This window comes from Myotis daubentonii, chromosome 11 (assembly GCF_963259705.1).
Source record: "Myotis daubentonii chromosome 11, mMyoDau2.1, whole genome shotgun sequence".
NCBI lineage: Eukaryota > Metazoa > Chordata > Mammalia > Chiroptera > Vespertilionidae > Myotis > Myotis daubentonii.
This window is the reverse complement of record NC_081850.1, coordinates 21,532,186-21,549,482: the sequence shown is the minus strand read 5'-3', so window position 1 is coordinate 21,549,482 and position 17,297 is coordinate 21,532,186. Positions and strand designations below refer to the sequence as shown.

At 43.1% G+C, this 17,297-nt stretch overlaps 1 protein-coding gene across 3 annotated transcripts in view; it reads left to right on the top strand.

Moving 5' to 3' along the window:
* The window catches only part of ADAMTSL1 (ADAMTS like 1), a 903,601-nt gene extending 889,246 nt beyond the window's left edge, over window positions 1-14,355 (top strand). For all 3 annotated transcript variants that reach the window (XM_059656582.1, XM_059656581.1, XM_059656583.1), the window contains 3 exons: window positions 9,300-9,409; window positions 10,424-10,644; window positions 11,898-14,355. In XM_059656582.1, the coding sequence (XP_059512565.1) occupies window positions 9,300-9,409; window positions 10,424-10,644; window positions 11,898-12,004 (438 nt within the window). In that variant the 3' untranslated portion in view covers window positions 12,005-14,355. The remainder of the gene's footprint in view (window positions 1-9,299; window positions 9,410-10,423; window positions 10,645-11,897) is intronic.
* Window positions 14,356-17,297: the final 2,942 nt, after the last annotated feature.

Below are 17,297 nucleotides of genomic sequence, written 5' to 3'. Positions count from 1 at the left end.
TGTGCTTCTGGTTCTATTTTATTCATAAGTTTCCACATATAATCGAGGTCATGTGATATTTATCTTTCTCTGACTGGCTTATTTTGCTTTGTATAGTACTCTCCAAAGATCCTTCCTTTTTACAGTTGCATAATAAGTATTTCATTGTGTAAATGTATGATAGCTTTTTTATGCACTTATCTACTGATGGGCACTTGGGCTGTTTCCAGATCTTAGATACTGTAAATAGTTCTCTATATATTCTTTCTGGTTTGTATTTTGGGATTCTTAGGATATATTCCTAGAAGTGGGATCACTGTCTCAAATGGCAGTTTCATTTTTAATTTTTTGAGGAAACTCCACACTGTTTTCCATAGTGGCTGCACCAGTCTGCATTCTCACCAGCTTTGTACTAGGGTTCCTTTTTCTCGACATCTTCACCAGTACTGTTGCTTGTTGATTTATTGTCATTCTGGTTAGGTAGTATTTCATTGTCATTTTAATTTGCATCTCTGATGATTAGTGACGTTGAGCATTTTTTCAAAGGTCTCTTGGCTATCTGTCCTCTTTGGAAAAAATGTCTATTCAGGTCCGTTGCCCATTTTTTCCTATGACCTTTTTCCTCTTAGAATTTCTTTTACTGTATCCCGTAAGCTTTATTATATATTTCCATTTTCAAGGCGGATTTTTTTACCCATTGGTTGTTCAATAGCATATCATTTATTTAATCTCCATATATTTGTGAATTTTCCAGTTTTCTCCTTGTAATTCATTTCTAGTTTCATACCATTGTGGTCAGAAAAGATGACTGATATTATTTCAGTCTTCTTAAATTTTTTAAGACGTTTTGTGGCCTCATATATGATTTATTCTGAAGAATGTTCCATGTGAACTTGAGAAGAAAGTGTAGACTGTTTTGTATATATTCTGGTAAGTCCATCTGGTCTAATGCATCATTTAAGGCCAATCTATTCTAATTAATTTTCTGTCTCATCTACCCATTGATGTAAGTAGCGTATTAAATTTCCCTAGCATTATAATGCTGTCCTTTTCTCCCTTTGAGTCTATTAATATTTGCGATATTATGTAATGTCCTTCTTAATCTCTTAGTACAGTATGTGTTTTAAAGTCTATTTTATCTGATAAAGGTGTAGAAACTCTTACTTTCTCTTTGTATTTATATAGAATACCTTTTCCCATCCTTTCACTTTCATTCTGTATATGTCCTTACATCTGAAGTGAGTTTCCTATAGGCACCATAGCCATTCCACCACTCTGTCTTTTGAGTGGAGAATTTGCCATTTGTAGTTCTGTTTCTTTCTTCCCTTGCTCTGTTCTCTTGTGGTCTGATGACTTTATTTAGTGGTATACTTAGATTCCTTTCTCTTTATAGTTGGTGTAACTATTATAGGTATTTGATTTGTGGTTACCACGAGACTTACATATAATAACACATTTAGAACAGTCTATTTTAAAGTTGATAAGTTAGAATTTGGAATGCAATCAACATTTTTACTCTTCCCACACATTTTTAACATTTTTTTATCTTATGAATCCTTTAATTATTGTAGTTATATTTACTACTTTTAACCTTCATACTAGCATTATGACTAATCCACTATCTTTTCTATTTATTTACCTTTATCTGTGACATTTATACTTTCATATGTTTTCCTTACTACTAATTAGCACCCTTTCCTTTCACCTTAAAAAAGTCCCTTTAACATTTCTTATAAGGCTAATTTGATAATGATAAACTCCTTTAAATTTTGTGTGGAAAACATTCTTTGATCCTGGATGCTAATGTTGTTGGGGTGGGGCAACATTATCCCTTAGACATAAATTGCTTTTAAAATTTTGTCTGTGACTTTAACTTTTGACATTTAATTAAAATTGTAAATTAGTATGGTTTCACCTTCCTTGGAATTCTCTGTGCTTCCTAGATCTAGATGTCTGTTTCTTTCCCCAGGTTAGGGAAGTTTTCAACCCCTTTCTCTCTTCTCCTTCTGTGATTGTTGGTCTGCTTGATGTTGTCTCATAAGTCTCCTCAAGTATCTTCACTTGTTTTCATTGTTCCTTCTATTTGCTGCTCTGATTGGGTGAGTTCCACTGCCCTGTTTTTGGATTCACTGAACCCCAAACCCCTCTAGAGTATTTTTCAGTACAAGTTCTGTGACTTCTATTTGGTGCTTTCTTATATTTTCTCACTGTGTTTATCTGATGAATTTCTAAGAGCTCTCAGGTGATGCCAATGCTACTGGTCCAAGGATCATATTTTAAATAGTAGCAAGGCTTGAGGCAATACAGGGAATTGCTTGATCTCACAATCCTGTTGAAAATTTTCTATTGTTGGGATGTGCTACAAACTAGAGATGCCCCTCAATCTTCTGCATTCTATTCCTGTGAGAATGAAAACAGTAATAGTTTCTGATAAGAAAGTCCTTTTGGAATAATGTCATGTAAATATCTGCTCCTTCATTTGCCTACCTCTTTGAAGTCTATAAAAACCATGCTTATTTTAGTCTAAGTAGAAATAAGACTACTTCTCAGCTCAAACAATCTGTCTTCATGTAGTAATTCTTCTTTTAACCCAACATACATTTATGAGGCAACTATCTTGGGTGGGGAAAAGGAATGAAGGCAAAAGCAGCCCTGGAATGTTTGCAGGAGAATTCAATGAGAGGTAGAAATGTGGTTGAAAAACAGGTGCAAAATCATGAAGAGTCTGGTATGCTATACTGTACAAGGAGTTTGTTAGGGGTGAGGTATGGGGGCACCTAGAAAGATTTTTAAATAGGAATGTCATGAACAGAGTTATACTTTGAAAAGATTCTGTGGCATGATAAGTGAATTGGAAAGTGAAAGAGAAATCTATTTTAGATGAGAAATTTGCTGATCAGAATGAAGGCATTGGGCAATGGAAATGGAGAAGAGATCCTATAAAAGTGATTCACATGGCTTCAGTGACCTCTTAGATATCAGAGATGAGAGACAAGGAGGAAGCTAAGATGACTCTCAGGTTTATGGATTGAATGACTTAAGAATACAGGCAAAAAAATGGTAATTTGGGGTGACAACAAGTTTGTTTTGGATATGTTTATTAAGCAGTTGGCTATACAGAGCCAGGACTTAAAGCCATGCTAAACACTATCAATTTGAAAGTCATCAATAGACAGGTGATAGCTAGGAGTCATGAAGAAAAGGCACAGGATGGAACCCTAGGGGACACTAGTTAAGCTGCAGGAGGGAGAGGGGGGAAAGTAAGGGGGGCGGAAGATAACCTAATGATTAGGGGGAAACTTACCAAGTGGAACATGATGGACAGGCAATTTCAGTGTGGCAATTGGCACTAAAGTCAATCCACTGGAGGAAATAGAGCTGCTGGGATCATATCACTCCAACAATTCCCAATTGTGGTCAAAGGATATCAGCAAAATAGCAGACGAGAAAGCTCTAACTTCTCATTTCCCCATGGAAACATCAAAAACAACCAGAAACTGGATGAAGTACCCTAATAGAATCTCTGAAAAACAGTCAAAGTTTACAGCAAACACCCAATAAAAAATACCCACCTTTAAAACTGTGGGAACTATTACATTATTTTCACCCCAACCATCATCGCACAGACTTGGCCTAGAGGCAGCAGCAGAGAAGATCCTATTTGCAATATGCTAACCCAGTGGTCAGCAAACCGCCGCTCGCGAGCCACATGCGGCTCTTTGGCCCCTTGAGTGTGGCTCTTCCACAAAATACCACGTGCAGGTGCGCACGTACAGTGCAATTGAAACTTCGTGGCCCATGGACAGAAGTCGGTTTTCGGCCTGGGCGAATCTATTTAGAAGAAGTGGGGGGTGTCAGTCGGTCGGGCAACAGGAGACGTTATGGAGTGAAAGAAGATGTAGTGTCGATGATTGAGAAAGGTATGTTGGGATGGTTTGGACATATAGAGAGGATGAATGAGAGGAGATAGACAAGTGTGGATGGGAGAGTTGGAAGGGGTCGACCTCAGCGAATGTACCTCAATCAGATTGAGGACGTTTTTAGCAAAGGCCAGCTTAGGAGTACCCTAATTAAGTTAATAACAATGTACCTACCTATATAGTTTAAGTTTAAAAAATTTGGCTCTCTAAAGAAATTATTTGGCTCTGTTGACTAATGAATTTGCCAACCACTGTGCTAACCTGTCAGGTGGCTGCCTGAAGGACTGATCTGTTTCATCTAACTCAGATCTCAAGTGGCAACCACTACTTGTGAAAGTTTCAGGGGGACTACCAACCTGTAGGCACCTGGGGCAAGAGATTACAGATGAAGACATACAATAGACATTAGAAAAACCTGGAATGAGACTCCAGCAAGTAAGCCATGTGGACAGGCGAGTTGAGAAAGCCACATGCAGGCCTAGGTGTAAGACATATGCTCATAAAAGACCTGAAGCTTTCACCTAAGGCTGATCCCTAGGCTCAGAGAACATCCAAGCTAAAGAGAATGTGCAAAGATGGAGAGATGACTGTGTCCTCAAAACCCAATTTCAGAATAAATCATACGCCACACACACAAAAAAAAAACAACAACAGGAAAACATGGTCCATTCAAGGAAGAAAATGAAGTGGCAGAAACCATCCCTGAAGAAACAGTGCATCAGATGTATTGGACAAAGAGCTTAAAACAACTGTCTTCAATACACAAGAAGCTAAAGAAAAACACAGTTTTAAAAAACTGAAGGAAACCAGAAAAACTATATGTGAACAAAATTAGAACATTCCAATGGTATTTTTCAGAAAACCAGAACAAACATTCCTAAAATTTATATGGAATCACAAATTCCCCCAAATAGCCAGAGCAATATAAGAAAGGACAAAAAAGCTGGTGGCATCACATTCCCTGATTTCAAGCTATACTATATTAAAGCAGTATGGTACTGCATAAAAACAGACACATACATCAATGGAACATAATAAAAGCCCAGAAATTAACCCACACTTAGTCAATCTATGACATTGGAAGGAATATACAGTGGGGAAATGACAGCCTCTTCAATAAATGATGTTGGGAAAATTGGACAGATACAAACAAAAATAAACTCAAAGTGGATTAAGACTTCTATGTAAGGCCTGATATCAGAGGCAGTAAACTCGTTGACATTGGTCTTAGCAATATTTTTTTATAGATATTTTCTCAGGTAAGGACAACAAAAGAAAAAACGACTAATGGGTGTACATCAAACTGAAAAGAAAAGACAACCTACTGATTGGGAGAAGATATTTGCCAATGATATATCCCATAAGATTAATAGCAAAAATAACTCACACAATTCAACATCAGAATAGCAAACAATCAATTTTAAAATGGGCAGAGCACCTGACATTTCTCCAAAGAACATATACAGATGGCCAACAAACATGAAAAAAAAAAAAGCTCAGTATCACAAATCATCAGGGAAATGCAAATCAAAATCACATTGAGAACCTCACACCTGTAAGAATGACTGCTACCAAAAAGTCAGCAGATAACATGTGTTGGTGAGGATGTGGAGAAGAGGGAACCCTTTTTTTGCATAGCTAGTGGGATTGTAAATTGATACAGCCATTATGGAGAACAGTAAAAATAGAATGACCATAGGACTCAGCAATTCCACTTCAGGATATTTATCTGGGAAAAAAAAAAAAGAAAAACGAAAACACTAACTCAAAAACAAATATTTGCCCCTATGTTCATTGCAGCATTATTTACAATAACCAAGATATCAAATAAACCTAAGTGTTCGTCAACAGATGAATGAAGATTTTATATATATAATATTCAGCCATAAAAAATGGAATCTTGCCATTTGAAACACGGATGGACCTAAAAGGTGTTATGCTAAGTTAAATAAGACAAATACCATCTAATGTCACTTATATGTGGAATCTTTAAAAACAAATTCAACAAAAGAGAAACAGACCCCTAGAGACAGAAAACAAACTGATGGTTTCCAGAGGGAAGGGAGTGGGGGATAAAAGGTACAAACCTCCAGTTATTTTTTAAGTCATGGGGATATAGTATAATAAAAATAGTCAATATTTTATTAACTTTGTATGGTGATAGATGGTTACTAGACTTATTCTGGTGATAACATTGTAAGGACTATAAATGTTGAATCACTATGTTGTAGACCTGAAACTAATATAATATTGTATGTCAACTATAACTGGAAAAATTATAACAGACAGAAATTTTGGATCTGAAAAATACAATATCTGTATTGAAAATTTTCAACAGCAGGTTTAAGTAGGCAGAAGAAACAATTAGCAAACCTGAAAAAAGGATTATTAAAATTAATAAGTCTAAGGAGCTGAATGAAGAAAATGGTACCAATATACACATTGTGGGAGTCCCAGAAGGGTTCAATGTCTGCTACTTCCATTCAACATAGATAGCATTGGAAGTTCAGAGTATTAGGCAAGAAAAAGAAAAAAGTCAAGCCATCCAAGTTGAACAGGAAGGAATAAAATTATCTCTGTTCATAGATGACATGATCTCATATATAAAAGCCTAAAAAAATCTTAGAGCTATTTAAACAATTCAATTTGTATTAGTACCAGAAATAATACTTAGGAATAAACTTAACCAAGGAGGCAAAAAGACATCTTGTGTTCATAGATTAGAAAACTTAAGATTTCAATACTGCTCAAATTGATTTACAGATTTAATTCAATTCCTATCAAAATCCCAATGACTTGAATTGCAGAAATAGAAAAATGCTATAATTCACATGGGATCTCAAATGGCCAGAACAAGTTGAAGATTTCACAATTCCTGATTTCAAAACTTACTACACACAGTTTCAGTAATCAAAACAGTATAGGGCTGGCATACAAACACAGACATATAGACCAACAGAATGGAATAAAATAGAAAGCCCAGAAATAAACTCTAGCATACCTATATTTGGTCAAATGAAGTGTGTCAAGATCATTCAATGTGGAAAGGACAGTCTTTGCCACAAATGGTGCTATGAAAATTGTACAGGCTCATGCAAGAGAATGAAGCTGGATCCTTACCTTATACCATATACAAAAATTAACACAAAATGAATCTAAGAGCTAAAAGTATAAAACCCTTAGAAGAAAAACAGGGAGGGGAGAATCTTCATAATAATTCATTTGGCAATGATTTCTTGAATATGACACTAAAATCAAAGGCAAAAAAAGAAAGATTTGGCAAACTGGATATCATCAAATGTAAAAGCTTTTCTTCATTAAAGGACACTATCAACAGAGTAAAAAGGCAACACACAGAATGGGAGAAAATTCAGTTGACCCTTCAATAACATCAGTGTTAGGGGTGTCTACTGCCACATGGTCAAAAATCTGTTTATAACTTTTGACTCCCAAAAAACTTAAGTTATCCCTCAGTATCCACAGGGTATTGGTTCCAGGATCGCCCCAACCCTGCAGATACCAAAATCTACAGATGCTCAAGTCCCCTATATAAAATGGCATAGATCAGTGCATACAGTAAGCCCTCCACACCCATGAACTCTCAATCATGGATGAAAAACAGTATAGTATTTATTGAAAAAATCCGCATATAAATGGACCAACACAATTCAAACTTGTGTTGTTCCAGGGTCAACTATATTTGTAAATCATAAATGTGAGAAAGGATTAATATCCTGAATATATATAAGAGAACTATAAGTCAACAACAAAACACAAAGCCTTGAATACTAGTAGATATTGCTCTAAAGAATATGTATAAATGGCCAATACACAAATGAAAAGATATTGAACATCACTAGTAATTAGGGAAATGCAAATCAAAACCACAATGAGATACTACTTATCCATTAGGATTGTTATAAAAAAAAAAAAAGAAAATAACAAATGTTGACCAAGATATAGAAAAACTGGAACCCTCATGCACTGTTGATGGAAATATGAAATAGAATAATTGCTGTGGAAAATAGTATGGAGGTTCCACAAAAAAGTAAACAGAATTACCTTATGATCCAGCAATTCCACTTCTAGCTATATACTCAGAAGAACTGAAAGCAGGAATTTGAACAGATATTTGTACACTAATATTCATGATAGCATTATTCACAATAGCTATAAAAATTAAAACAACCCATATGTTCATTAGCAGATACAAGGATAAACAAAGTGTGGTGTATACTTACAATGGTATGTTACCCAGCCTTAAAAAGAGAAATTCTATATGCTAAAATGTGGATGAACCTTGAAAACATTTAAGTTAAAGAAGCCAGACACAAAAGAACATACACTGCATGATTTCACTTAAATGAGGTACCTGGAGTCAAGTCATAGAAACAGGAAGTAGAATAATGGATACCACAGCCGGGGAGTTCAGGATGATGAAAAAGTTCTAGAGATGAATAATGTTAATGGTGTACAACAACATGAATGTACTAATGCCATTGAATTATATAAATCATAAATTTTAACAAATTATGTATATACGAGAGGCCCAGTGCACAACATTCCTCTGAAATCCTTTGAGCATCTGATAAAAGCTGGAGCCTCTTGCTAGAAAAATGTCAATAAACACAAGATTTCTGTTTATAATTTTAAAGGTTAACAGCTCTCCTGGGGTCCCCTAGGAAGTCCAAAGACCCCCCGAGTTAAGGACTTTGGTTCTAAAGTGACCTCTAAGGGATATCTGGCCTCTTACTCAAATAGCAGATGTCAGCTAAGGCCTGCTGCTTTTGTACTTCACAGACACCATTGTTACGGGCATTTACTGTGCTAGACTCTGGCTCTGCCAACTCCAGGAAAAGCTTAACCATCTCCATGAGCACATATCATAAGCAGGGACTAGTTGTACATACCTAAGTCTGCTTTTGTTCAGCCATCCTGGGTTTAACCTGGAGAAAATGAAGCCAAAGGAAAGAAAGAACTCATAGACTTGGTTACTTGGGTGAATTTAGCAAGAAAACAATAAATCAAGTAATTCTCAGGACTAAAGGGGGGACTGAGGGGCTTTTCTTAAGGTCTTCACCTCTAAAGGTTACCAACACATTCCTGGCCCCTTAGGCCAAGAAATCCTTCACCTGTTTAATCTGGGAGGGGTTGGCATTCTCTGATTGGCTCTACAACTACCATTAGCCATTTGCTAGCAGAATGCTCACAGACCACAGGAAGCTAACCCTTCCACTGTGGCACAAAGGAAACATGCCAGTGACCGCCCTTTAGTTGGCCCAAAGAGGGGCAAGACAAATGATCTGGCCCTGCACATGTGTCCCATGCAGCCTGAATACTGCAGCCTCCCCCTGGCTTACCTAACATTATATGTATATGTCACCTTTCTCTGCTTACCAGTGCAACGGGCCTTGCATTGGGCCTCACCTAGCTGTGCAACACAGACAAGTCTTCTGCCAGACACTGGACGGTGTCACCTTACCGTCAGAGCAGTGCAGTGCCCTTCCGAGGTAAGAGAAAACCATGGGCCTCCTTGCCCCAGCCCCTGTGTCAATAGCACAGAAAGATGGGGGTGAATGAATGTTTCTCCTCCAATCTCCCATGGTCCCAGGGGTCACATACCCTGCCCTTTCACCTCAATTCTCCCAAGGGAGAAGGCTCAGTGGCGGCCTTGTGTTTACTAAATGGGCCAGGCTGGACGCTCCTTTCTCGGAGATGAAGATGTATAGGTTCCTCTGAGGAAAGCCTGAAACCACAAGAAACCTGACTAGCCCCAGCGTGGGCAGGAGGTGAAGTCCACAAAGTGGTCACCAGATCTTAAGGGCTCCAGCAGCCCCCCTCAATCTTGTTGACCTCCCTCTAGAAGTTATGCTGACATGAGAGCCTTTGTCCCTGAGTCTCTACCTGTCATCCCTATCCAGCCCCCATTTCCTGTCATACCTCCTTTAGCTGTCCCCCTGGGGTGATGGCTCACTACCCCCACATAAGGCCCCTGAGGCTGGCTCCAGGCTCTGCCTCGGCAAACCTGCACCCTGGGTTGAGCCCATTCTCAGGTCCTGCAGTGAGGCAGGCATTGTAGAGATGAGCAGACAAAGTCCCAGTGAGAGGAGGTGGCCTTCTGAAATCTTAGAGCAGCGGTTCTCAACCTGTGGGTCGCGACCCCTTTGGGGTTCGAAAGACCCTTTCACAGGGGTCGCCTAAGACCATCGGAAAACACATATATAATTACATATTGTTTTTGTGATTAATCATTATGCTTTAATTATGTTCAATTTGTAACAATGAAATTGGGGGTCACCACAACATGAGGAACTGTATTAAAGGATCGCAGCATTAGGAAGGTTGAGAACCACTGTCTTAGAGCCTTTCAGTAACAGAGCAGAGCCCAGGTCTGGTAGCACTGGAAGCTCTTCATTGCCCAACATCCTTGGGTTTGCAGTGTTATTGTCATATCTGTCCCCACCCTGCATCCAGCTCCAGCCCCCACAGAGGCAGAGCCTAACCCTGCCCTCCTCCTCCTGCAGGCCCGTGAGCACCCAGAACTGCTGGTCAGAAGCCTGCAGCGTACACTGGAGGGTCAGCCTGTGGACCCTGTGCACAGCGACCTGCGGCAACTACGGCTTCCAGTCCCGGCGTGTGGAGTGTGTGCACGCCCACACCAACAAGGCGGTGCCTGAGCACCTGTGCTCCTGGGGGCCCCGGCCCGCCAACTGGCAGCGCTGCAACATCACCCCATGTGAAAACAGTATGTTCCGATCCCAAAGAGCCTTCCACAAACTCCCCCCAGGGCACCGGGTGCAGAGGGCAGTCCCTGGGCCCAAGCCTGAGCACAGGGCACTGGATCAGGCTTCCCAAGGACTGTGAGCTGGGGCTAGAGATAGGTATTTTCAGAGGGGTGCATGGGTGTGTGCAGGGATGTGTGTACACATATTCAAGCCACAGAAGATGGCTGAGTGCCCTAAGGGCTCCATCCCAGCCCTGAGAGAGCCAAGTGCCAGATGAAATCAGCCTCCAGCTCACCTGCAGTCGTTTGGCAGGTGCGCAGGGGACAACTGAACCACACTGAGCCCTGCCCAGGGATCTGACACTCATTCACTCCCTCCTTCTGCAGGTCTGGTCCTCCTCAGCCCTACGCCAGCATTTGTATTCCTGTTGGGTGGGGATCTATTTTTTATTCCTCTGGACCGAAAACAAATGGGAGGTGTTTCCCCACAGGGAAGACCACAAAGTGTGAGGCAAAGACTAAAAGACTTACCTGGTGCAGTGCCATTTCCTCCCAACAGGGACTCCCTGAGCATCAGATTCCCAGCACGGAGGCAGGAGACCTGGAGGCCAACAGTCCCCTTACCTTCAGTCCTGGTGGCTTTCTCTACACTGGGGCGGGTGGGGCTGACCCATCTTGGTGGTAGGAGCTCACCACACGGAGGACCAGTGTTCAATGAAAGGAGTTCAGACTAGGTCAATCCGGGATGTCCACAACCCAGATCAGCACCAGTGCTGAAGAACTTGCAGTCTGTGCCAGTACTGACCTAGAAGGTCGTGGTGTCCGGTAAGGCCTGGTGATGAGAAGTAGAGAGGCATAGGTGGAGAATATGCCAAGACAAAGCTGCTCAGGGGGGTGAGGCCATCAACTAGGGCCTCACTTACATGCTACCTTGCAGTGGAACAAAATGTAGTCCTTCTGGAACCCATCTCAAAGAGGAGAGTCACTTACTAAAATACTAAAATACCATGGGAGACAGCAAGCTTGCCTGGGAGGTGAGGCGGACCACAGACAGGGAGCCCACAGGCACTGGCAGGAAGGGGGGGGAGGCTCTCAGAAAGGCCCCGTGTTGGCAGCCAAGGGCAGGAGGGGTGGTGGCTGAGCTCACGGGACAGCAGTGTCCCCTCCAGCACAGGAGTCCGGTGCCCACAGCAGACCCCAGGAAACACCCAGTTGGCCAGAGCCATTAATCTCCATTTCACATTTCCTTTCTGCCCCCACCCCCCCTTTCCCAGTGGAGTGCAGTGATACCACCAGGTACTGCGAGAAGGTGAAACAGCTGAAACTCTGCCAACTCAGCCAGTTCAAGTCTCGCTGCTGTGGAACCTGTGGCAAAGCGTGAAGAGAGGGCCTAGGGGAGACCGACCCTGGCTGCACAAAGGACTCACGCAACCACCTTGGACAGAACTTAAGCTTTCTTCATTTTATTTATTTCCCCCTCCCTGCCCCCAACCACGCACACCCCCATCCAACCCCTACCACCCCGCCCCCAGACTTGAGGACCTCAGCATGCCTTCTCTTTCAGTTCGATGGAGGACAGAATGTTGGGAACAGACAGGACAGAGGTCTAAAGGAGGTTGCAGAGCAGACCGGGCCAGACAGTGGGAGCTCCCACGCAAAGCTGGCTCCCTCCCAAACCTGGGTCCTAAAGAGACCTGGGAAGAGGCAGGGACAGCCTCTCGGGACAGCGTGGAGCCAGAGCTCCCAGGAGGCAGGTGGGCAGGTCCCAGATGGTTTGTAAAGCATTGGTCCTGACTTTGGACACCGACTGGGTCTTGCCCACGCACTGTTAATGCAGGAGCGCGCTGCTCCTGTCTCCTCCGCTGCCTCTGTCCCTAGGCCTCAGAAAGGGCGAGGGGGACACCATGCTGAGGCAGAAGCAGCCCGGAACTTAGTTCTTCTGCTGGGAGGGGAGGAGGAGGGCACAGCAACAAGAACTCAAAACATGGACACGTGGGGGAAAAGGAGGAGACAGTCCAAGTAGGCCTAAAGGACACAGTGCAGAAAGAGGGAGTAGAGGGGCAGGGGGACAGAAGCAAGAAAGCCTGTGCATGTTCCTCAGGGGAGAGTAGAGGGAGACAGGGGAGGAGTGAGTAGCCAGGAGGCTCCCAGAGGGGCTCTGAACCCCCTGGGCATGGGACCCCGGCAGGCTCAGGGGAGGGGCCGCTCGGAGCTCTGCTGCCCTCATGGCTCAGGCTTTGGTATAAGACATGCCCTCCATGGGGTGGAGGGGAGGCTCTCTCCCCACGCTGCCTCAGAGAACTTTCTGCCTGTACACCCGCAGCAAAACCACCCCTGGCATCTCTATCTAAGTCTAGAGTCCCCCAACCTGGAACTCACTGCTGATGTGAGCCAGGGGCACCCGAGCATGTATGGCCTTTGCTGCCCCACTTAAGAGCCAGGGACTAGAGTCAATTTTCAAAAACCAATTCATTAGAGTCAATTTGCCCGAGAGCAGCCAGCAGGACATAGCAGCCACTTCATTCCAGAGCTGTCCGGGGGTGGGGGGCACTGTAGGCTTGTGGGAGCCCTGCCCAGACCACAGTGAGAGTTCCCTCCTGTCTATAGAGCAGGTTGGGGCGGGGTGTGGGGTGCAATGGCAAAGCCAAAAGATAACTAAAGCTTCCAAGACTGTCCTCCAAGACTTTCAACCCATTCCCCACACACAGTGAACTACCAGGAGTCCACATACGCCAGTCTCGGTGATTGGGCTAATTGCTTATTCAGCAAGTGGCTTTGGACGCATGATTTTGGCCATCTCCCCGAGTGGCCACAGTTTAGTCGTCATGGCAGGGCAGCGACAGTCCCTCACCTTCAGAGAAAGCACCACTCCCTCCGGGCCACCGCTGACATCAGGGCTGTGTTTTCCAGCCTGCAAGGAAATTGGAGGGGAGACGACGTTAATCTGTGTCCTCCCAGGTGAGCTGTGGACAGTTAGGTGGGTTTCCTTCTTCCTCACCACAAAAATGGGCTCTAAGAAATCATGTTACTAAAAACCAGTGTAATGTTTATTTAAAATAAAAGAGAATGTTTTCTATGTCTGTATATCTTTTGTGAATATTTATTAGGATTTCTTGTATAAAAAAAGTGCAATATTAATAATTGTACATTGTCATCCAGAAAACCAAGTATTTGGGGGACTTTTTAGTAACTTCCTGCAGTTGTGTTTCTTTAAACTCTGGTGATTATTGTATTGTTCCTCTTTTTAATAGAACCTGATGTTTAACTCTGGATCCATTCACTGTGTACAGAAGACATTGTAAAAACTAACATGGGATGATGGGGCAATGAGAGAGAATTCATTTGTGACACAATAGTTAACACATGGGGTGAAGAAGACAAATTCTATCCTACTGCTAATGTGGCTGGTTATTTCTAGCTCAATGGCTTTTGAAAACCACGGGCCAATATTCACATTTCCTACACAGCAGGTGTCCTCAGCTACCCCGCGTCAGGCTGGAACCTCTGAAATGGGTTGCAGAGCCAGCTTGGAGGGCCTGGGATTGGGGTAGGAAGCCGTGTGCCCCTTGCATGACATGAATGTTCATTTATTGTTTGTTCTGTGAATTGTGACTCAGCAGCACCCCAAGATTATTAGGGCTGCTGAATAATGTGGAAGGAGGCACTTCCTCCTCTAAAACACAAAACTGTATTTATATTTTTTGTACAGACAATACAGCTTATTTATTTAAATCGTGTCGTCTGAGTCTCTCTTAAGCTCAGCCCTCCCATCTTGTGTTGTGTCGGGGAGAGGGTGGTTCCCGGCCACTTATCTGTGTCTGGCTAAAGAGGGAGAATTGCAGTTTTCAGCTTCACAGGGGGTGTTGGGGGCCCAGGCCTGGGAGGGCCGGCTCTGTAACTGAAGCCAGAGGGGCTATGGCCGTGGATGTGCACATATTCAGTCTCAGTGCTGCCCTTGACAGTTGTCTTATTTCCGGCCCTATAGAGTGGGAAGACGGGAGCCGCAGTACCTTTGGGAAGAGAAGCAGCACAGGCATGTGTGGGTCGGTGCAGGCCTGGGTGCGGGAGGAGCCTCACTCCGGGCCAGGCTTATGTGCCGTGTGCAGTGTGGAGTAACCGCATGCTGACGTTGTGCGTGTATACTATTGGCACGGGCTAACATTTCTAGGTCCTGCCACAGTTAATCCTCACATCAACCCTATAATTATCTCCATTATGAGAAGCCCAAGGTCATCCAGCTGGTGGACCCGCTCCAAACGCCAGTCGTCTGGCTTTTTAGCCAGAGCCTCGCTCTCACCCACTGTGCTGTCTCCAGCTCCTCCGTGTGAGTGCCGACCATGCGTGGCCACCCTGGGGTGTGCCCCATTCCTCCTTACTGCTTGGCGGTTGCTAGAGATGACAATAGCACATTTGACGGGGATTATTTTATCGTCCCCTAAAATCAATTGTGGCATTTTGGGGCTCCTAGCTCCCTCTTTTCAAATAAAGCTACTGTGGAAAGTGTCAAAACAAAACAGCATATCACCGAGCTCTTCATGAACAGGCTCTAGGGGACGTCGGCGCGTTCCCAGGCCCAGACAATGGCCATGCGTGGAGCTCCGTGAGCCGCCCTGGCCAGAAAGCCAACCTTCAGCCTGTTTGCCAGCACTGACTTCAGCGCATCACACTCTGCTGAGCAGCATAAAAATACACCAGAAAGCTCGTCTTGAAATTCCAATCATTTCCTAAGGCATTTTAGATGTTGCCAATGCTAGAACTATAAATACATACCAGCAACCAAACAATGTGCTACAGGAACTCAGGAGAGGGCGGATGAGTCAGATGCCAGAGCAAAAACCCAGGAAGGCTAAACCATGGAAAGGGCTTGAGTAGAGCACATGGAAAATTTTCCAGCCAAAATCACAGAGCACAGCACGGAGTAAAGGAGACATACCTTCCAAGATGCCACCAACCACAGTGTAAAAGTTTGGGATGTTAACCACAGGCCAGTCTTGGGGTTGTAACTCCTCACACTACAGTCCCCTGCTTGGCCTCAGATGTTTCCAGGACTTGGGCAAGATGAGCCCAAGAAATCTGTGAGTCCACTGAGACCAGAATAGGCAACCATCATCCAAGCTCATTTATGCCTCAACTTCTTCACCTTTCAAAAGAGGATACCTCATAGGGTAGGATTGTGGTGAGGAAACAGTTACTTCATGTCGAGGAAATATAAGGGTGCCTGGTGTATCATTGATGCACTCACTGAATGCTAATTGCTATTGTCACCATCCAAGTTATTCAGAGAGGTGGGGAGATGGAGGATAGGCTGGCAGAAATAACACATTACTTCCCATGGTCAACACCAGAAGATTCCCCTGTGTTTTCATTCTTGATTGAGAAGGACATCAGTCATTCATTCAGAGTTCACTACTGCACAATAGTGTAAACACCAGAGGCGTTAGCTAGTAAACCAAGCTCTGTGTCTTGGAAGAAAACAGATCAGCCCACGTGGCTAACTCAAAGACTCACCAAAATACTGACAAACTTCCAGAAATACCTCCCAAGACGTTATCTTATGATCCAAATGTACAGCCCAGTCTCAATTCAAAAGACCCAAATGCCCCGGCAGATGTGGCTCAGTGGTTGAGTGTCAACCTATGAACCAGGAGGTCACAGTTTGATTCCTGGTCAGGGCACATGCCCGGATTGTGGGCTCGATCCCCAGTCGGCAGGAGGCAGCTAATCAATGATTCTCTCTCATCATTGATGTTTCTCTCTCTCTCTCTACCTCTGAAATAAATAAAAATATTTTAAAAGATACCCAAATCTACACATAAGGGCTATTTCCTTTAAGTTACTTTTAAAAATGATGAAATGTTCATTCATGAATAAACAAGTAAAAGCAAAATTAAGGATATTTCACTTACCACGTGGTAGATTTTCTCATAGGCAGCAGGCTATTGTCCACTCGCCTTGGGAATTATCCTGCAGATAAACCCAAAGGAAATAATCCAATTTTATTAATGGTTCTCAGCTAAAATTAGACAAGTTAGATCTCAGTAATCTATCTGTGGGGCTCTCCAAAATAGGTAAGTTCATCCCCAAAGGGTAAGAGTTAGGGTTGGGGTGGGGTAGAGAGAAGGATGACCCTCTTGGAGAATAACCCAGTGAAAACTGATCTGTTGGTGAATTAATCCAAGAAAGGATAAGTTAGGAAACTAAATAAGGTGACACCTCCTTGCTTTTATCTCTCTCTATCCCTCATTAACTGAGTCAGCTATGATTTAAAGACCTCAGGTTCAGACTCAGAATGCACTGAATGTGAGTTAAATCAAGGAAGGTTCCCTACCCAGGTCACAGACTGCCAACTAGGAAAATATTGGTCTTAATGCAAACCTTGAAGTAAACAGTAGAAAACTAAGTACCCAGTGAATTCTACCAATCTTCTAAGCTTCACCTAAAATTGTTGTCTGTCCCACATACATTCATCCTGTCCTTTTAGAGCTGCTTTTACAGGTCAAATGTATATGGGTTGACCAGTGAGTGTTATCTTTAGTCAAACCTCAGCTTCGTATTCATAGCACCCCAAGGTTTTCAACTGTTTTTCGCCACCCCTAAAGGGGAGGGAAGATATTGCTAACCAAGCCTTTGCTAACAAGAACTGCGCTGTCACCTTGCCTGTCAACTAGAGATTT